We start from the raw sequence: 22,670 nt of genomic DNA, 5'->3' as shown, positions 1-22,670 counted from the left end.
ATATATATATATATATATATATATATATATATATTATTAATTCGCTGCTTTGATGTTTACAGTTCAATGTCACTTTGGATATAAGATGATAGACATTATTAAAAAGAAAAACACTTGCCAGTTTTATTCTCCTTGCGCACAGAGTAAATGTGAAATCTTTGATTTCCCTATGAACTCTTTTATGAAAAAACAGCAAAAATGAAATCTTTTAAGAGACCTTGTTTCAGTTCCTTCACGTACTTGAATTAATACATGTGCATTAATACGTGTTCATAGATCGCTCTGTCTCAGAAAATCAATTAAACATAACATTTCTGTTTATTCAAAGGCACCATTGGTGTAGGCCTTTCATTTGTTGCTTATGATTTGCCAGCCTACACTGTCCTCATACAAACATACTGTTCACAATGTTCATTTTCCAATGAATGCCAAAGGCCAAAAACCTGTGTGACAACTTCTGGACTGATGCCGGCTCATTTGTTGGTTAATATCTACAGTATGCATATGCATCTGCAAAACGCCTAACAATTTCACCCTATTGACCACCATTAACAAGCTTTTACAATAATCAAAAGAGAGGACGGATACAGCATGTAATCTATTATCAGACTCTTGAAAATAAAGCAGAAAGTAATTCATTTTATTATACATTTTCCAAATGCAATATTAGTCAAGTCAAGTCAAGTTTATTTTTGCCAGGCTCATTGGAGTACTTGTGCGGATAACTCAGTCAGTAAAAAACACTTATAATTAAAAAAAGACAGAGCAGATAAAAAAGTCCACATACTAATAAATAACAATAAGTACAATAAATACAGAAGTGCAAAGTGCAAACTTGTGCCCATGATGATTGCACAGAAAGATGAGGTAGGTGTGCGTGTGTGCACGTGTGTGCGCACGTGTGGTCTAAATGTGTCAGAGTCAGAGTCTGAGTCTGAGTCTGAGGTGGGACAGGTTACTTCAAACCAGATAGAATGTCCTTAGCCAGCAGTTTGATGGCAGCTGGGTAGAAACTGTGTTGAAAGTGCTTTCTGTTCGCTCCTATGCTCTCCGGTCGATGGTGTCTCAGCACACGACCAGAGCTTCTCCACCTAAACAGAGAGTGACTGGCGTGATGTGGATCCTGGAGAATGGATTTGATTTTGTTCCTGCAGCGATCTTTTGCAGGGTTATTAAGTAAAGAAAAGCAAAGGGTGGGCTTAAGGGCTTAGCACTCATTGGAAGGGAAAAGCTTTCATATAATTTCATTTCATTTCGCGCAATATGATATACTGTATGATCATTGTGGATTTATTGTACAAATGCTCCGAAAAGACACTGACGTTCCAGTTGGATGTAGAAGCTTCTGGAAGGCCTACAATTGCAAGAGAAAACTATTTCACATATAAGCTGGAGAAAAAGACGGCTTACTCCCCTGTAAATATACTAAATATGATGAACAGGAAGTTGTTTTTCTGGGTTGTTTAGGATGAGTAAAAGAAGATCATGGCTCTGGATCACTTGATCTTAATAACATTAATATTGTTAGTGTGAACTGACGAAGTTTGGGGTAGAGCTCAAATGACTGTCCTCCATCATTCCATAGGCCCAGCCTCATTTACTGTAACAGGAGAGAGGAGGTGAATTGTAAGAAGTAGTCAGTCAAACGGAAAACGTTTGTAAAAGAGAATACATAATGAGGTCTGGCTGGCTGGGATTAGTTTTAGCATCGGATATTGCAAATACATTACAGTAATGTTAATAATGGTAACCAATGCTCATCGATTAAAGAACAAAAAAAAGTAAATCAATGACACAGATGTCGAGATGGAAAGCAAAGATTCAGATTAACTCTTCGACAAAACGACAGCAGAACATGAAGGGAAAACAGCCTGTACAAAATGCAAAGCCCTGATGCACAAAATTAAATCAACATGGGAAGGAAGTGCGATAACGTGTGGGAGGGTGTGTGTGTGTGTGTGTGTGTGTGTGTGTGTGTGTGTGCACGTATGTGTGCACATGTCGCTCTGTGGGACACTGTCGAGTTATTTGCGGTATGCATCATTAGACAGGCCCTAAGTTTGTGTCTGACGTTTTTATGAGATGCAAATGTGTTGCTGCAGTGCCTGTTATTATTCCACAGTGGAACTATAAAGTAATTTATTGTAACGAGTTAATAACCGTATTTGCTGGTATAGTATGGCCCTCTGACTGCTGAACATGATACAAAACGAACTGCACCATAACCATATTATTATTTCTTTCTTTGTATATGTATAATATCTGATTACATCCAAGGTTGTATTTGACGAACACTGAGACATGAACATATAGTCAAAGCAGCATAATGCTGTTTGGATAAATAAGAAGTTTATGAAACGGGCAAATCTGTGCAGGCCTTCTCCTTCAGGCTGTATGGTGTGCTGTAAAAAGACATTACACTACACTGTTGAACATGTGTACTGATCATACACCGTGTAGATTCTCCAGGGAACATTAGAGGGCAGCACCTGTTCATCATTTAGCAGGGACTTCTACGGCTCTACTGTACCTGCCAACAGCATACAGTATGACTACCAGCTCACTCTCATCCTTAAAGCATTTCCGAGTTGAGTGATGGGGGGGCAAAAGTGCCTTTTTTCAAACTTAAAAAGACGGTAACTTTGGAAGATATGAAGTAGATGTTGTCTAACTAAGACTTCTGAAGTGTCAAATTATCTTTACGATACGACGTGTGATACAACTTTATTATCAGTTTACACTGAAATTCATTTTGCGTTGAAAATGCCCAAAATGAAAAAAAGGTACACACAGATTTAGACAACAATTACACATATAGTACAAAAGTTGAAAACGCATCAGTAGCCATGACAAAGTGACAAAAACATTTTCATGATATTCTCGGATCCAGATCTTAGTAATTGGCAGAAGACTTATGCTACGTTTACACGTGGCCGGCTATTTTCATAAACGGACATTTCAATCTCTCCGTTTTCAGAAAAGTGTTTGCTTATATGTACCCGTGTATATATGCCGTCAATGCAGTCAAGAGCATGCCAGACCTGTAGGTGGCAGTGTAACGAGAAGCTCAAGCCCACGTTAGCCAATCAGAATCCCGACAATAGCAACAACAGCAACCAATCACGTCCTCTTTCTCTCTCTCGGCTGCCTAAACCTCCGTTTGTCTCAGTTTACATGCAAACGTGCAAACGCAGTTTTCCAAAATCTCCACTTTGGCCGGAGTTTTTAGAAATAATCGTTTTCTGTGATAAAAACGGGGGTTTTCGTGTAAATGAGAGGCCAAACCGCTGGAAAATATCTGCGTCTTCCCTTCGTGTAAACAGGGCCTGATTTTGGTTTAGCATCAGGTAGACTGACATATAAAAGAGTTCTTGAGCCTGTTGTGTCAAAACGAAGGGACTCCAAATTGCTTGTTAGAAGGCACAGGTTGGTATTTATAGTTTTAAAACATGCATGGAGTCAGAAGAGATGCTGTTAGCAAAGCCTGAGCATGCTTTTCTTGTGGGTTGTTTGAAAGGAGTGTGCAACAAGCACAGCCTCAGCACACATCCCTGTGGTGTTCAGGGTGATGGTTGAGGAGGTGTGATTATCTAACCTAACAGACTGAGGTCTGTTGGTTAGGAAGTCCAGAATCCAGTTACAGAGGGAGGTATTGATGCCCAGTTCACTGAGTTTGTTGATCAGTTTGAATGCTGAACTAAAGTCAATGAATAGCATTCTCAAATAGGTGTTGCTATTGTCAAGGTGGGACAGGACGGAGTGAAGTGCCGTAGAGATGGCATCCTCTGTGCTCCTGTTCTGACGGTAGGCGAATTGGAAGGGGTCCAGTTAAGGTGGTAAGCAGGTCTTGAGATGGGCCAGGACCAGCCTCTCGAAGCACTTCATAATGATGGGGGTGAGTGCAACTGGACGGAAGTCAGTAAGGCTTGTTGCAGTGGAGTGTTTTGGCACGATGGAGGTGGTTTTAAAGCATGCAGGGACAGCTGCCTGGGCTAGTGACAGATTAAATATAACATTGGTAAGGGTCTTGCTTTAAAAAAAATCAAAACATAAGGTTTAACACCCCTCCCTACTCTAATAATGTTTGTACAGCCCCCTAAATAACCCATGTGTAGGATAAAAAAAAAAAAAATTAGGGAATGTGCAAATGTATTGTTTGATGATGATGAAGTCAACATACAAAAGTGGCTGAGACCAAGCTGTCACAGAAATATTCTCCTGCTGTACACACTTGATGCTTGACTGAACTGGGGATATTTCATCAGAGAGAGTTCAGAGTTCAGAGTCATCCCACTCATTTCACTTCCTCTTCCTACCCTGAAAAAACTTGTTAATGAGACGTATTGCATAACCAGTGAACTTCAAAGAACATTGCTTGGTGTAACTGAGATAATAATGTTTGACTGCAGGGGTTGCTGATCCACGAGAGAGAGAGAGAGAGAGAGAGAGAGAGAGAGAGAGAAACAGAGAGAAAGAAAGAGAGAGAGAAAGAGACAGACAGAGAGAGAGAGAGAGAGAGAGAGAGAGAGAATTTCCATTTCTGCTTCCCACCAAATACAGTATATAGTATATCTTTTTTGAGTTTTGTTTCATGAGTGAAGTTTTTGCCCTTGTGTAGTTTTTTTCCCCCACCTTTTGTTCTGATTTCTTCCCATGCTATAGCACTCTGACTCAGGGCCAGGGTGGGACTCGTTTCCAGCCCTGGCGTTTCATGCCTTAGACTGGCCCACTTTACTTCACGACTGACTATATTAAAATAATATAATTTAAACCTTAGTATAAGTCTGCAACTTTGTTCTTTACAATAAGCACAGTGTACAGGTGACCGTTTTATTTTTGTTTAGCAAAGTGACGTAAATACGTCATCATTTACCAGGCTGCGCTCTGCGAGTGGGCTGCATGAATGTAGAGAACGGTGGGCCACCATGAAGTTGACATTGTAGTTTTGACTGAAATATCTGAAAAAAAATAAAACCCGGGGGATTCCCAAAAAGGGGTTTGTACAGAAAGTGAAATATTTCTACTACAGAAGGTATACTATTTCTTCATTATGTACATAATAGGTCTTAAAAAGCTGACCTGTGTGCAGCAGTCAATCGTTACATGATTAACCTATAAATAGATCACTGGAACGTGCGAGACATGCTTCCTTCAAGGAATCACATTCATTAACAGGAAACAGGAAAAAAATTCCATTCTTACATGAAGGTTTAAAATTCAGATGGGTGTTGTGATGCAAAAGGCAATTTAAAAGTTTGAGCTTTTGTTCAGTAAATGCCTGAAATAAATGTGAATGGATCCAATACTTTGCTTTATGACCAAATACCAGCAAAGCTAAGAACATTCCCATCAGCCTCAATTGCAAATTGCAAAGCACTAATTAGCAAATGTTGGCATGGTGATCTCAGAACGATTAAACATTGTATCTGCTTAACATCAGCAGAGTTTCTTCAACCTTCCAGCCTTTCAGGATTCTGTCTTTTAGTCATGCAGGTTTGCAAAACCATTCCTCAAATGCAGAACTCACAAAATAGTTGGATGGAAACACAGTGACGTCAGAGGAATTGTTGAGATTTCAAAAGTCAAACAAAGACTCTCAGTTGAAAGAAATCTTTTTACTGTAAACCTGTGCAATGATTGGAAGATTGAGCCACAATGAGCAATGGAAGCATTACCTAATGCCCCTTTAAAACCTGGTTGTGGTCAAACAGCAAACACAGCAAACGGTATTAGATAACATTTGACAAAGGGATGATATTAAAACAGCTTTAGTTTAGTTTTTTTCAATCAATCAATCACATAAATTACACAACATCACTTGCATAACATAAATGGTAAAAAAAAAAAAAAAAAGTGCCACCTTAGTTCATGCAGTGTCATCTTAACTCGTTTATAATCAACACTGATTGAAAAGGTGTAGGTTGAAGCATTTGCTTATTACACCTACCCTTTTTATATTCAATTTTTTCAAACTTTCTTTTGTTCTTAGGTCCCTCAGCATATTATCAATTTTATAAGATGTATTATCATTAATTTCTGTGTTTTATATACATATTATCACACATATGTGCAGAAGTAAAAAAAATAAACAAAACAAAATACATTCCCATTCATATATATACATTAACATTCTTGCCTCGTTTTTATATTCGTTAATCCTCCTACTTTTTAGTATTTTTAAATCTTGTGTAACACATTTTTTCTTCCTCATCTAAAAGATTCCACGTTTACTCCTTTTGCTGATATACATCTTTGTTTTACATTTGTTCTAATCTTTATCTTTGTGAACATGCACATTCTCCTCAGTTCACATTTGCTCTCTCCAATCTGAAACTGCTTCTGGATAGACTCTGGAACCATCCTATTTTTGACGTTATACATTATTTGCATTGTTTTGGCTTCCATCAAGTCTCTAAATTTAAGTGTGTGTGAGTTTATAAATAATCTGTTTGTTGGTTCAAGCTTCAGGTCGGACACACAGAGTTTTAGGCTTCCCCCGCTTTCTTCAGTGATCTGTAGTGAGCTTATCCACCGGCCCCCCAAATAAAGGGATTGTTTTAGTGCAAATCTGCTAAAGGCAAGAACATCCACGTCAAAAAATAAATAAATCTCGGAGGAAGAGATGTAGTGTATGTAATGTAGCTGTTCCTGTATCACACACAGTGTTATTGTAAATTAGTTTTACATTTATACATGCATGAAGATTTAGTCAGACTAGCGAATGCATACATCATTATATTATGTTCTGTTGGTTCAGTAAAATGTGGCAACATATGACAATAAATATGACTTTAATTACAGTAATATTAATTTGCCACGCAGTAAAAGGAAATGGATCTGGGGGTTTTCTTTTTAAAAAGAATCACAGGAAGAAAGAAAGGGTTTATTGTGCTTACAGAGAAAGACAAGGAAGCCTGAGACGACTAAAAATCAGAGACGAGCTGCTGATGGGAAAAAATAAAAGCCCCAAAGAAGTTTTATGGATGTAATGACGTGTGTGTGTGTGTGTGTGTGTGTGTGTGTGTGTGTGTGTGTGTGTGTGTGTGTGTGTGTGTGTGTGTGTGTGTGTGTGTGTGTGTGTGTGTGTGTGTCTCAGACCAGGAACCATGAGAAAGGTGATACTTTTGTTATGTTGAAGAATGTACAGTGTATTAGACTCTCTACACACAGATCACCCTGCCATCACTATTATGTGAAATTCTCCTTTAGTAACATTGACAATGTCTGAGAGAAGGTCCAGCACGTGATGTCCATAGGAACAGGACGAAAAATATTTCCACAGAAAGAATACAATTCCTTCATTCTGTCCAGAATAGGTATTCAAGAGCTGACCTGTAAGATGTCTGCAACAAGTGCAGTCAATCATGTAGTCCATGATGATCTTATTAATAGATCATTGTAACGTGTGAGACATGCTTCCTTCATTCATGTTTCAACAGAAAAAAAAGTGTCTTCTTGGTACCTACAATATTTTAATTCTAGCTGTTAGAGCGACACAGCTGCTGTCAGGGGATTTCATTGCAGCGGGGAAAAGCTTTTGTTCAGGAGTTCAATTGGAAAGAATCCATTCTCACATGAAGGTTTAAATTCAGCTGGTGTTAAAGGGCTATTCGATTCTTTTTCCTCCCACAAATAGTCCACCTCACTTTGGATAAGACGGTACCTTTCTGCAAGTCTGGTGGTTTTTTTTTTCATTCTTTATGGGAAAGCAAAAGATAAAGAAAGATTGGAGAAACAATACTGAAAAAATAATGCTACACCGCTAAAATGACTTACACTTTACAGGCTGTAGATATTGTCATTGTAAGAAAGCAAGTGTCGCTGATAACATTGAAGATGAATGCCAATCATTAGTTCATTTAGTATCACCTGTGCTTACCTAAAATGACATGTCAAAATGTCGAAATGTTGAAAATATTTCAATAGTTCAAATATTATTACCTAAACATCTAAGATTATAACAGAGCTTGGTTTTGCTCGTGCATTTGAAAACTAGGAAAAGCTAACCGCTTAGCCGCCAGACTGGAGTTAAGGATTTGAGGCCAACCTTGGTCGTGAACTTTGTGCGCCGATTTCTCCGCTTTGCGGCCAGCTCGCTCCTTTTCATTAGTCGGTGTGGTGTCAAACAGCGTCAACACTCAGCTGACAGTTCATTTGTAGACATTCAAACGTGGACATAACATCAACATAAACTTGGTGAGGAGATATCACAACAAATCTGAGACGCCTCCTTCCTCTTCTCATCTCTTCTCGTCACTCTCTCTGAACTCCACAGCAACCCCTCGAGTCGTACAGAGCAAATAGATCCGCTGATGATCTCCACAGCCCTCCACACTGTTCTCAGCCACCTGGAACACCCATCGTAAGAATGCTCGGCCTTTAATACCACCAGAACGACATCCTAGTGGACAAGCTGGCTGCCCTGGATTTCCCCCCTGCCACCCGTGCCTGGATTAAAGACTTTCTTACAAACTGCCCGCAGCCGCGTCAAAATCGGAACCCACAGCTTCTCCACACGCCGCTCAGCTCCGGCTCCCACGGTTTGTGTGCTGAGCCCATTCCTGTATGCCATCTACACCCATGACTGCACACCCACCAACACAATAATCAAATTTGCAAGACGATTCGGCCGCTTTGTGGGGGTCATAACCTGACTCTCATCAAAAAACAAACAATGAGGTGGTCATAGATTTCAGGAGGGACAAGGCTGACCCTGTCCCTCCCCACATCAAATGCAAAAACCTCCATGTCACATTCACCGGGTCCTTTGTTAGTTTATATTTATTCATATGGCATATCCCAAATATTCTTCATCCTAATCCTTAACTTAAACCCCCAAAAGCACCAACTGTACACCTTTTCTATAAGCTAGGCAGCATCTGCTAGTCTTTGTCGTCAGGGTTTTCTTGTGATCAGTGTTTTTTGAGCTTTTTAATAAACCCCTGCATGGTAAAACTCTTCTGCTCCAGGTGAGGATCGAACTCACAACCTCGGCATCACTCTGCAGGTTACTGTCTTATAAGTACCGCGCGCTGACCGATTGCGCCACTGGAGCCTATGTGCCATGAAGTTCAGTTGCTGGAAAATGACTGAATGGGTGTAGCTGTGGTGGGAGTTTGCTGAGGTCACCTAAAAAAACAAAGATAAAGATGGAATAATATTTCACCACCGAAAAAAGGAGAGGCCGTTTAGGCTGTATACCAGGAATCCATGCACATACTCCACTTTTACCTCACACACACACACACACACACACACACACACACACACACACACACACACACACTGTACAAAAAACAACGTAACATGAGACACAGCCATCTTCTAACCGTAAACAAACCGGAACTATATTCTCAGACAGGCTTGCTGCGAGCATATCACTCCCCCCAAGTACTATATTCTTCCGCCTGAGAATATAGTTCCCGGTTTATTTACGGTAGAAGATGGCGACTCTTCTGAATATTTGTACGACGCTATGACTCTACAAATCACAACATGTAAATAGGAACATGTCGGCGTTATTTTGTCACTTATTCGGAGCAGTAGGATTACTGGAACCATTCACCTGCCTGTTCTGTGATGGGCTGATGCCGCTGGAGACGTCAGACCGCTTTACAGCACGCACGGAGATGAGAAGGGTATGTATCGACTTGTCTAACTCTGGGGGTTACGGTGAATAAGCCATATTCCCAATAATTCGGCGTGTTCCTTTAAAGGTTCAATATACTCTTCAATATTTTTTTATATGCTTTACATTTTCCACTTGATAACGAGACAAGACTCAGAAACAGATCTGGAATGACATTCAGATCAGAACACTACCATCCATCATATATTTCAAAAAGACATACAAACTGTTCAGGCTTCAAAATTAACATTTTCGTCTACCAGCCAAATGGCTAATGAATGTTCAAATATTACCAGCCATTCAATAGATTACCATTGGGTTTTTGGCTGGTGAGTGAAGCAAATCTACCAGCCACTTGCATATTTCACCAGCTTTTGGCTGGTAAACGGTGCTAATTTAGAACCCTGAAACTGTTCCTTCTCAACAGTTACACTTGCACACATTAATTGTTCATGTATTGTTCAAGTCTGTATTGTTGTTTTTAGTTGTCTGTATCCATCTAGCCCATGCTAATGTCCTGTACAATTGTTTCTGTCTTCATGTGCCGTAACTATGTTCTATGTTCTATGTTTCTGCAGAACAGGAACCTGCTGGAAACCAGTTTTTAAACAGAATCAGGCCCGTTTATATTGTAACTTAATGTTACTTTTAACTTTCCTGTATAATAAATGAAATAAAATGAAATCACTGAGGCTACACAGCCGTGCTTTGAGCTAAATGCTAACATCAGTATGCTAACATACTCAAATGACAATGCTTACATGCTGAAATTTAGCAGATATGTTTAATCGTTCAGAGATCAGAATGCTAACATTTGCTAATTAGTGCTAAGAAAAAAATAACAGCTAAGGCTGATGGGAATGTTCTTAGTTGTGCTGGTATTTAAAGCAAAGTATTGGATTCACTCAGTATTTTGTTTCAGACATTCACAAAAGCTCACACTTTTAAATTGCCTTTTGATTAACAACACCCATCTGAATTTTAAATGTGAGAATAGATTATTTCCAAACAAAAACCTTTTTTTTCCATTACAATTAAATTCCGAGATTTGTCACCGCATTGACATTACAGCTATAATTAAACTATTGTTAGGTACATAAAAAGAGCCTTTTTTCCTGTTCAAACATGAATATGATTCCTTGAAGGAAGCATGTCTCGCACATTCCAAAAATCTATTTATAGGTTAATCATGAAATGATTTACTGCACGTTTGGCAGACCTCTTACAGGTCAGCTCTCTATAACCTATTCTCTACATAATGAAGGAATTGTATACTTTCTGTAGAAATATTTCCTTTTCTGTGCTTATTGACAACATTTGCTCTGTGGGGTTAATCAATAGCTGCACCAAAATTCAGGCAATCCATCAAATAATTTTCAAAATATTTCACTCAAAGCTACAAAAGTTTACTTCATGGGGCTAAACAAAAAAGTCAGGGAGTTACCAAAGTCAGTAAGATTCATCCTCTGGGGACATGAATGTCTGTACAATATTTAATGGCAATCCAGTTATTGGGATATTTCAGTTTGGACTGAAAAGATTTCAGCTCTTTAATACCTATTCTATAAATAATAAAGGAATTGTATACTTTCTGTAGAAATATTTTTCACACACACACACACACGCGCGCAAAGTTGTTCACCAACCGACTGACATTGCTGTCCTTACAGTCATGATGCTATAGCATAGGGAAAAAAACATGAACAAAAGTTGGAAAAAAAGTTCACTCATAAAACACATAAACACAAAACTCACATACAAGCTAAATATTTGGTGGGAAGCAGAAATGAAAATATTCTCTGGATTATTTAGATGCGTTACGACCCTATAAATCAGAGATTAACCATTGATGTAAAAAATAACTGAAGAAAGGAACTTGTTTTGGTGGAACATGTGCACGTTCAAAAGTTGTTTTAGTCGTGCATCAGAAAACTCAGATTGGACAGATAGTGTAGCTAGCTGTCTGGATTTACCCTGCAGAGATCTGAGGAGCAATTGACCATAGTCCTCAGAAATCCACCGGAGTTTAGAATGCCAACGCAAAGAAAGCGGTAAGGTAACGGACATCTGGGCGAAAAGAGCGTGATCCGGCAGAATTTCCGGCAGCACTGGAGCAATTGATGATGATGATAATAGACTATATAGTCATATACACTGACTGGTTGGGATCAGCAATGCAGTCAACCCCTGCAGATATACTCAACTATCATCTCAGTTACACCAAGTCTCACTCACTGCCTCTTTATTTGCCACAAGGATGCGTTGCCCAAAACCCTCCGAAAAATGTTTCTGATGGTAATTCACAATGATGGAACAACTTTACGAACGCACCAAACACCCCATACCCGCCTGTCAGCACTGATTAGTCTGAATGTTTTGTGAAAGAAAAGCACAGCACGACACAAGCATAGAACTACAGCCTCCCAGCGACAGAGTCAAGAAGGGATTCAAACCGGTTTCATTTTCTGATAATTACACCGTGAATAGAGAATGCAGAGTTGTTTTAAGGTCAAGTCAAAGTCATTCATGTAGTCATCAGTCTATGAGCTGAGCGGACTAGAAATATGTACCTCCCGCTGCCAAGTGTCTTAGTTACCGAAGGAGTGAACAACGTTGCCCTTGCATAAGAACCTTATGTAATGAATGTTCCAGGTATTAGTCAACCCCGCAGCTGTTACCAGAGTTTTGAGTTTTGGCTTGAACGTTTTTAAAGAAACATCAATATAGGTGATTCCAAACTTTTGAACGGTAATAGTGGATCTTCAAAAATGTGCACAATTATGAACTATAATATATTTGCAACAAAAATAAACTCCCTGCAGCTTTGATCACAACAGTTATGCCTATTCAATTATGTTTATGGTTCGGTTTCTTCGGCTGAAGTACGTGTTGTTTTCCATGACAGCGGGACGTGCGTCACACTTTTTGTATATATGCTATGTTATTAAAACACAACGCCAGCTCGGTAATTACCACTTGTTTCCATCTATGCTTCTCTCTGTACTTTATCTCCTTCATTGCAATTGTTGCAGCTGCTTTTCTTTGCATGATACATTCAATTCAATTCAATTTTATTTATAGTATCAAATCATAACAAGAGTTATCTCGAGACACTTTACAGATAGAGTAGGTCTAGACCACACTCTATAAATTCCAAAACCCCAACAATTACAGTAATTCCCTCAAGAGCAAGCATTAGCAGTGGCTGTTGCAAAAGCTCCCTTTTAGGAAGAAACCTCGGCAGACCCAGACTCTTGGTAGGCGGTGTGTGACGGGCTGGTTGGGGGTGTGATGAACAGTGGCAATGATAGTCACATTAGAGATAATGAAACAGTGACTTCGAAGGTCATCGTGGAAGTTCATGTCATAGCAGGGCACATCGTGTCATACTGAGTAGTGCAGTCTCCTATACCGGATCCTGACTACTCTGTGCATAGGAACATCACAGCAGGGCGTTGCGGGATGTAACGTGGCGCTGCAGAGCATGGGTGGATGCGGCGGACGCAGCAGGACGCAGCAGGATGCAGCAGGACGCAGAATATTATCTTTATGTTTGTGTGTGTGTGTGTGTGTGTGTGTGTGTGTGTGTGTGTCGGGGGGTGTCATACAACGACATAAACTGTGGTAACGCTTTACTTGAAGGTATCGACATAATCCTGACATGACACTGTCATAACTATGACATGACACTGTCATGAACGTGTCATAAACAATACAAACAAGTCATAAATGTTTATGACTTTTGTCATTAAGTGTCATTCAGTTTTTGTCATGACAAGTTGACATTGTTTGGGTTGTCTTGATTATGACAAGTTGACATTAAATTTGTTTGGGATGTCTTTGTAATGACAACTTGACATTAACTAGGATGACATTACCAGAGGATGTCTTTGTCATGACAACTTGACATAATGTCATCCTGTTTAAAGTCAAGTTGTCTTAATAAGGACACTCCAAAGAAATGTAATGTCAAAGACATCTTCTGGTAAAGTCATCCTGGTTAATGTCAATTTGTCATTACAAAGACATCCCAAACTAATTTAATGTCAACTTGTCATGACCAAGACAACTTCTGGTAATGTCACTTTCATTAATGTCAAGTTGTCATAATCAAGAAAACCGAATGACACTTAATGACAGAAGTCATAAACGTTTATGACACGTTCATGACAGTGTCATGTCACGATTATGTCGATACCTTCAAGTAAAGTGTTACCAAATCTGTTTACTGTTATTCCTTATAATGTACTGATACATTGGCAATTGTTCACGAAAAAATATCGCAACTACTGACTATACTGTAGGTCATATGGGGAAAATGGGAAAAACATATTTTCAACAGATCTCATGCAATTATTAACAAACACAACATATGCATTGCAATCAGGTGATTAAAGTGTATGTTGTGTAACTAATTGCCTGTTGCTTACATAAGATGTTGTTTGTTCTTTTCCTTAGGGAAACATACCAGTCGCTTCATGACAGATGCTCTTTTCAATTCGACATGATGTCTGTGATACTCATGGGTGTGACAGAAGATCCATTTACACCTGTCTGACAAGCCCCAGCAGGTTTGGCATGCGTGCATCCTTTTTGCAGCCCTCAGGTGTTTTTTACTTTGACTACGCCTCCATTATGTGAAGCCTATATCTGCAGCAGCAGCCTCTGTGATCTGGCATAGTAGCAGAAGCAGTTCAGCCAGAGACTGAAGGTCAATAAAGCAGCTATTCATCCTGAGAGCTGAGGCACAAACAAGAGCACGATGGCCGGTGAACAACGCTTTGTAATCAGCGCCCGCATTATAGGAGCCGTCCACAGGGACACACCAAAACTCAGGGTGAGTTAAGACCTCAGATGTTATGATTTATGTTCACTTGTTAATATCTTTGCTGTATTTGTGTATGGGGAAGCTCCTGGTCTCTCATCCTTTTATTTTGTTCTCTCTCTCCACAGATGTTCATGATATCTGTGTTATGGTCCGATGAGACTAAAGTGATTGTCTACAGGTCCTTCCAGGATTTTAAGAATTTACATGTAAGTAAAAAAAGAATTCCCACTTAGTATACTCAGTGTGCTGTTTATTTTGAACGAATAATAAATACAACATTTTTGTTGTCGTTTTTTTCCAAACAGAGGCAGCTGAAAAAGAGGTTCCCTGTCATGAACCCTTTCAAGAGAAATGACAGAGTGATCCCCAAATTTAGAGGTAAGATTATTTCAACTGTGTGTTACAAGGTGTATTTAAACGGTTTATTTAGCTTGCTTGTCCTCTGAGGTACAATGTTGAGTCCTTAAAGTTACTTAAGAAAAATGCTTTAGAAATAAAGTTCTTATGCTCATCTTCAACTAATGTATTAATCCTGAAAGCTTTTTTCCTCTCCTCTCTCCAGGGCGGGCCAGGCTCAGCAGCCAGCAGAAAGGATCCAAGCGATCCGTCCAACGAATGAAGTTGCTGGAGAGCTACTGCAACAAACTGCTGAAGTGCGAGCCGACTGTGACTCAGAGCTCAGAGGTGGCACAGTTCTTCCTGCCCAAAGACCATGACCTGCAGCCAGACTTCACCAAGAACAGGTTGGTTGTCATGTCAGTGTGTCAGCTCAAATTATGAAGCAAATAGGAGTTCTTGATTATTAAATGTCTGACTTCTCTCTCACACAGTATCATGATCCTGCTGTGTGAGGATCTGCCCGATGGTGAAGGAGGCGGAGATGTGACTCGCCAGCAGGCAGGAAACATCACTCACCCGTTTGTCACCCAGACCTACCGCTGCGTGGCTGCGTACGAGACGAAGGATACCAAGAACCGTCCGTTTAAAGTCGCTGTGGATGAGAAGCTGGATGTGCTGATCAAAGACCCTGCAGGTCAGTGCTTTAGCTTTCATGCAGCTGCTTACTGAAAATCAGCAATAAAAACACAAGCTTCCCCCACACCCATTTCTCTTATGCTGAAAGTATGTTTGATTTCCTCTCCAGGTTGGTGGCTGGTGGAGAACGAGGACAAGATTTTGGCTTGGTTCCCTGCTCCCTACCTGGAGTTATGGGATGGAGAGGACGATGATAACGCTGGATTCCAGCTTGCAGGTGTGTTACTTGTTGTCAGAGATGGATGTTAAGATTTAAAAAAAATACAAAATTCTAATTTAAATTAATTTATTAATCCCACGATAGTAAAATTCAAACGTTATTGTGCAAGAATGCATGTGTGCATAGTGAATGCGCTTGTCACACAGAAAGAACTCATCTCAAGCTCGATTACACAACTGTACTTTTGTAAGACAGACATTGGTGTGAGCTGTATAATCCATTGTGCCATACTTCATCATATAATGAAGCCTATTGTTACAGTACAAACAATCAACACCAGGGCATGGTCCTAACTGTTTTTATAAAGACAATCTGTGTATTTGTTCTTATTTTACCACGTCTCAAGAAAGAAGATTTTAGCTGTACAGCAGTTCCTAAACCAGTTTTGTACTTTGCGACCCTTAGGTGCCCTGTACTGTGCCGTGAGGAGTTACACGGCTAAGAAGGATGACGAGGTGTCTGTGCCCATTGGCTCTGTGGTGGAGGTGTTGAGGAAGTCTGACAACGGCTGGTGGCTCATCAGGTACCCCAATCTTATCTGTCTGCACTGCAAACAACAGAGAATAGGAATTAAGAGCACATTAAAAGACATTAATTGTCTTTTCATGCAAACACATCTTAAACGTACCATTGTCTATGTAGAGAGTTAGAAAGGTGCTTTTAAATGTCATATATTTCATGGCTAAATGTCATGAAGTCTAATTTAGGGTGTTACCATAGTTTACAATTGTTGAACAAAGTTGAAATGAATCCCCTTTTCTTTCAGATTCAATGGCAAGGAAGGTTACATCCCCTCCATGAACCTGCAGCCATACAACAACCCACGGGCAGGCCTCTACAGCCTGCAGAGAAAGCTGCACAGCTCCACTCTGAACCTGGCAACCAGCAGGGAGCCTCAGGCTTCTCGTGCACCCAGCGTCAGCGAGGAAATCAGCCCACGGCGGGGTTCTGCAGGTCAGTCCAGAGTAGAGCCCAGTGTGCTCGGGCGTCTCCACAAGGCCCGATCCCTGGACGTCCTCTCTGAGACTCGTTCGCAAACACAGATGGAGAAGGACGTCTCGACCTCAGACCGGCGTGCAAGCAGCACAAGCAGCACAAGCTACAGAAGCAGCGAGACCAGCTTCTCCAGCTTCTCCTCCAGCAGTGACTTTTCCTTAAGTCCTGCAGCCTTACCCCAGCCCGGTGTCAGCGACAGTGAGGGCAGCTTCCCTGATCTCAGCCTCTTGGACCGCCGCAGCTCCAACACTAGCTCTGAGAGCTCTGGATCTGTCAGCCCCAAAGGCAGTGAGAAGGCCTCAGACGCTCCCACGGTGCCACCCAGACCCAAAACAGAGGAGATCCTGACCCGCTGCACCACCATGACCCGCAAGGCAGCTCTGGCCACCAAGACCCAGCTTCAGATTCAGCCAGAGTCCATCCACAGCCGCTAGTGTAGAAAATGAACACGTTTCTGGATCTCGGAAGAAGAAGAAGAGGCATGTGTCAAATTGAAGATTTAACACAAAGATTTATTAATGAAAATGATAAGACAAAATAGATATGAATTACGCTGCAGCGGCCCTTTAAATAGTTGTTTTACCCTAAAGGTTCCACATCTATCTGCCCCGAATCCCCGTCTGCCTCCCTGCTATATTCCTCTTGCCCCAGGGGCAGTTACTTTTCACCCTCGTGAGTAAAAAACATCCTTATTGGCTCTTCGTTGGCATGGTGACATGTTGGACGCATCTCGTTGGTTTCTTCGCTGTCCAGTGAGGAAGAACATGCTCTAGACTCTGCCCCCCTTGGGGTCATTTTGGGCTCTGTCTTGACCTACTCTTCACAGAGACAAAGAGTGAGAATTACAACAGCATGATATGGACTTTAAACCTTAACCATTAAATTCAATCATATTTTCCTAACCCAGCTGCAGCATACAATTTAATACAAAAAAACATAAAAATACATGGTTATCAAGAATCAGCATTATTTCAACTTTATTTAACTCAACACTAGGTAATCACAAGCCTCTGATTTATAATGTATTCATGTAACATACTTAATCTGTTTGACCCCACAGGGTCTGTCAGTCAAATGGGTTTTGTGCAGCATTGTTCATATCTCTATACCAAATTTTTGTCATACCAAAGATGGGAGAGAAAGCCACCTTGACAAGATAAATGTATGCTGAATACTGTAATATGATGTTTACATATGTCCCATTTGATCAAATAGAACAGGGCATATTGGGTGTGAATATTTCACTCAGTGTAAGAATAATAATAATAATATTAATAATAATAAGAATGTAGCTTCAGCGAAGCGTTAGAAGAAGCGGGTACAAGAACAGATACTTTGTTTACCTTTGAAGCCACTTGAGGGCAAATTTACGTGGATTTTTAAACTAAACTGTATTTGATGTATCTCTCTTTACTGTTTGATAATAGAAAAGTCACTAAAATATTATGCACCTTTTATTTGCTTTATCTTTCCCAGCAGTTGTGTTTACTTTTTACTATGTTATATTTTATCATCTTATATACTCTACATACACAGTTTATCCTAATGGAAATTTATGTATAACCTCTAGCAGCACAGATTCTGTGCTGCTAGAGGTTATACATAAATTTCTATTCTTTGACGGGTTCTGTGCCACAGAACCCGTCAAAGAATAGACTGCATGCCAGAGTGAAGGTTTTTTGATTGACTTCCAAATAGAATATATTATGGGCGTGGTTAACAAGTTGTCACCTGACAGAAAGGAATTCCAGTTTCCATGTTCTCATTTAATTATTGCCTTCTATTTTCTGTTTCTTATTTAGTATGTCTATTGTTCTCCACTTCATGTTCAGTATATGTACAGTATGTATTATAACATGGATAACATGAACATGTCAATAAAATCTAACTTTTACCACCAAAGTCACCAGATGTCATGTATTTGTTGTTCGTTTAATGAACGATTCATCGTTTAATGAATAGTGGCAGAAATGACACTTAGAAATGTGATTGGTAAAAGAAGCTGTACATATTAGGGACTAACTAATCACAGTTTTGAATGCAGAGGGCCCAAAGAAAAATGGGTTCCCAAAATAATTACAGAATTCAAAATTGAAATGTTGGGGGGATAATGGTTACGACAGAATTCTCCCCTGTCCACATTGTGTCTACTTCTATTACTTTTGGGGCCAAAACTTGGTGTCTGAATCATACACTTTTATCTCTGGTAAAATAATGGGGGTGGATGTAGCTCGGTCCGTAGGGACTTGGGAACTTGCTAACAAGTCTTGGACAGCCAACTTGGATTGGTAGCTGGAGAGGTGTCAGTTTACCTCCTGGGCACTGCCAAGGTTCCCTCGAGCAAGGCACCAAACTACTCTGGCCGCCCCCTCACTCTGACATCTCTTTCCATTAGTGCATATAGGTCCTGGGCATGCAGGACTCCATCAGGACTCCAGATTCCATGACACATTCACATGCAGCCTATTTTCTGTGTGTGTGTGTGTGTGTGTGTGTGTGTGTGTGTGTGTGTGTGTGTGTGTGTGTGTGTGTGTGTGTGTGTGTGTGTGTGTGTGTGCTTGTTTAACTATATTCGTTGGGTCCAAAAACTGGGAGACCAGTATACTTGTCGGGTCCCGACAGCTTTGTGGGGCCAAAATGCTGGACCCCACAAGTTTAAAGGGCTGTTTGAGGGTTGAGACTTGGTTTTAGGATTAGGGATATAATTGGGTTAAGGTTAGGCATTTAGTTGTGATGGTTAAGGTTAGGGTAAGAGGCTAGGGAATGCATTATGTCAATGAAGGGTCCCCACAAATATAGTTCCACAAAACTGTGTGTGTGTGTGTGTGTGTGTGTGTGTGCACGCGCCTGTGTGTGTGCATGTGTGTATGTGTGCGTGTGTGGGGAGGGCATATGTGTCATACATTTACCGGAATGACACACACATTTTGGCAGGTCAGTAATGTTGAAGAATGTACTAGGGTGTTATTATAGGCAATGGTTGTGGGCATCTGTGTAGCATGAGTGAGGTTGTGGGTGAGTACATAACATGTAACAAGAATATATATATATATATATAAATATATATATATAGTCTTGTTTCTGCTTGTCCCTCTTCTTGGTTCAGACACCAAATATTTCTTTTCACACACAATTACACACATATTTTCAAAAATGCTTCCCACGCAGAAATTGCTTTTAAAACAGCATTGTGCCATAACAATATATGAACACCTCCTGACATAAACAATCAGTGTGTTTCCTCTTTAAGACAATACACATCATGTATACAGAAGAAAACATATATTTCTTGGGAGCTACACTAATACAGTAAATTCAGCTTAAGCTTCCTCTTTCCTGTTTTATTGTCCAGTTAGCCTACCAGAACTCCTGGTCCACATCTCATCAAGGAGCTCTCCATCCCTTCATCCCCTCCTTCATCCCAGCTCATGGCATCACTAACCCTCAAAATATGACGTCACAATGGGGTGTCGGTGCCAAAAAAATTTCTTCAATGATCCTATTTTGCTATGTTGATAAGTTTTATTATTTAATCATCACACACACACGCACGCATACACACGTACACACACATACATACACACACACACACACAAAAAAAACACACACATTCTCTCCTGATTGAACTATAAACGTGGATGTGCTTTTGACTCAGATATGATTTTTTGCAGACAAGTAAAAGGGATTGTAAAATCCAGCTTTGTCCAGTTTAGTAATATTTCAAAAATAAAATAATTTCCTTTTCAAGGATGCCTTGACACTATTACCGTAAATGACATAATTTTGTCTCCTCTGCATTATTGCAACACATTATACTTGTGTCTTCGCCAAAATAGCAGGCAAAATATAAAACTGGGGCAAAATGAATCTCCAGAGCTTTAAACCCGATCTGAGAAAAATATGTATTTAAAGCTATAGTGCATAGTTTCTGTCTCCCCCATGAGGAATTCTAAGTAATGACAACAACACTGTCGGCACGTCCACACGATACAAGCCTTAAAGGAACACGCTGACTTATTGGGAATTTAGCTTATTCACCGTAACCCCCAGAGTTAGACAAGTCGATACATACCCTTCTCATCTCCGTGCGTGCTGTAAAGCTGTCTGACGTCTCCAGCGGCATCAGCCCATCACAGAACAGGCAGGTGAATGGTTCCAGTAATCCTACTGCTCCAAATAAGTGACAAAATAACGCCGACATGTTCCTATTTACATGTTGTGATTTGTAGAGTCACAGCGTGTACAAAAAACAACGTAACATGAGACACAGCCATCTTCTAACCATAAACAAACCGGGAACTATATTCTCAGGCGGAAGAATATAGTACTTGGGCGGAGTGATATGCTCGCAGCAAGCCTGTCTGAGAATATAGTTCCCGGTTTGTTTACGGATAGAAGAAAAATCAGGACAACAGGAACATGTTGGCGTTATTTTGTCACTTTTGTCAGAATTCGGAGCAGCAGGCTAGTTGGAACCAGTTACCTGCAGGATCTGGGCTGGGCTAAGCTAATGCTGGAGCCGTCAGACAGCATTACAGCACGCACGGAGATGAGAAGGGTATGGACTTGTCTTACTTTGGGGGTTACGGTAAATAAGCTAAATTCCCAATAAGTCGGCGTGTTCCTTTAAGCATTTCAGGATTCAGTCTTTTAGTCATGCAGGTTCGCAAACTCATTCCTCAAATGCAGAATTCACAAAATAGTTGGATGGAAACGCAGTGACGTCAGAGGAATGGTTGAGATTTCAAAAGTCAAACAAAGACTCTCAGCTGAATGGTGAGCCGTATCCACGTTCCATCTATTTAAACCCAAGGAGAGATGGAAGATCGAGCCACAACCGAGCAATCAAAGAATTACCTAAGGCCCTGAAACCTGCAGTCATGGTCTGATTGACATTGATAGCTGATTGCTAACATGTAAACACCATTAGATAACATCTGACAACCAGAAAATATTTGAACGTGTGATTCAGCTTCAGGTCGGTCACAGTGTTTTGGGCTTCCCCTGCGTTCGTTAGTGACCAATAGTGAGCTAATGCACCGGCCTCCAAATAAAGGGATTGTTTTTGGCGGTTGTGGCTCAGGTGGTAGAGCGGTCATCTACCAATTGGAAGGTCGCTTCCTTCAACCGTAGCCCCTGCACTCCACATGTCAAGTCTCCTTGGCCAAAAAACCCAGAAACTTCAAACCCAAATTGCTGCCCATGCTATTCCATCGGGGTGTGAATGTGCAGGAATTCTTTTTATTTAACTATGACACCTTGAATGGCAGCCTCAGCACACCAGTGTGTCTGAATGGTGCCTGTAGTGTGTAAAAAGCTTTGAGTTGTCGTTAAGACTAGAAAGGCGCCTAAGTCCATTTACATTTTAGTGCTTATAGTGGCAACATGTAACTTTCAGTTTGTGTGGCTTCTAGCAGCAGCTTTGGACAACAGCAGTAGTGTTAGCATTACAGGGAGGTCATGTAGTTGCGATGAATGTTTTCCTCAGACAAAAAATTTCATTCATTTACAATGAAAGAATAAGTTATGCATCATTGCATTTCAAGTGTTGCATAGGGCTACCTACTGTGGATGTATCGTGAGCTAAACCGGGCATCACTATCACTGTGTCACGAGCCAAAGCATGAAGAGTTTGTTGTAGCAGCTGAGGTATATGGGCATCTTATTGTATCTGCATATTCTATATGATTTGTATTTAAGCTTTGGGTAACAAAGAAACCCAGATGAACTTTAGCCTACATTCGCTGGACACTTCTCTGGAAACATCTGGAAAGAATTAGGGATGCCCTTGTTGGCTTGGTTCCAAAAGGATGATAGCCATTGGTCAAAGTATTGTTTCCTCCCCCAGCTATGTTACACATATTATAGATATATACCATGTTCAAACAAAGAAAAGGCAGAGTGACTTTTGAGAATCTGGGAAACTGGTCGCTCTCCGGGCTCTTCAGGGCTCGTACATGATG

At 40.5% G+C, this 22,670-nt stretch overlaps 1 protein-coding gene and 1 non-coding gene across 2 annotated transcripts; one reads left to right on the top strand and one right to left on the bottom strand.

Annotated features, from left to right (window-relative positions):
• Positions 1-8,961: 8,961 nt before the first annotated feature.
• trnai-uau lies at positions 8,962-9,055 on the bottom strand. Its single transcript has 2 exons — positions 9,018-9,055; positions 8,962-8,997 (listed from the first exon to the last, which is right to left on the bottom strand). It is a non-coding gene; the product is annotated as a tRNA-Ile (tRNA).
• Positions 9,056-14,316: 5,261 nt separating this feature from the next.
• Positions 14,317-18,609, top strand: LOC120550672 (NADPH oxidase organizer 1-like). The gene is made up of 8 exons (XM_039787323.1): positions 14,317-14,465; positions 14,582-14,662; positions 14,762-14,834; positions 15,019-15,199; positions 15,287-15,489; positions 15,601-15,708; positions 16,117-16,234; positions 16,478-18,609. The coding sequence occupies exons 1-8, from the start codon at positions 14,391-14,393 to the stop codon at positions 17,139-17,141; spliced, it is 1,503 nt and encodes a 500-aa protein (XP_039643257.1). The 5' UTR covers positions 14,317-14,390; the 3' UTR covers positions 17,142-18,609.
• The last annotated feature ends 4,061 nt before the right edge of the window (positions 18,610-22,670 follow it).

This window comes from Perca fluviatilis, chromosome 21 (assembly GCF_010015445.1).
Source record: "Perca fluviatilis chromosome 21, GENO_Pfluv_1.0, whole genome shotgun sequence".
Taxonomy (NCBI): Eukaryota; Metazoa; Chordata; class Actinopteri; order Perciformes; family Percidae; genus Perca; species Perca fluviatilis.
The sequence above is the reverse complement of the archived record's forward strand: the minus strand, read 5'-3'. Positions and strand labels throughout refer to the sequence as shown.

Excerpts from the sequence above, each read along its gene's own strand:
- LOC120550672 (XM_039787323.1), top strand. The coding sequence starts at position 14,391 with ATGGCCGGTGAACAACGCTTTGTAATCAGCGCCCGCATTATAGGAGCC. Across the intron at positions 15,200-15,286 it reads CCAGACTTCACCAAGAACAG|TATCATGATCCTGCTGTGTG; the intron begins GTTGGTTGTCAT and ends TCTCTCACACAG. Across the intron at positions 16,235-16,477 it reads AACGGCTGGTGGCTCATCAG|ATTCAATGGCAAGGAAGGTT; the intron begins GTACCCCAATCT and ends CTTTTCTTTCAG.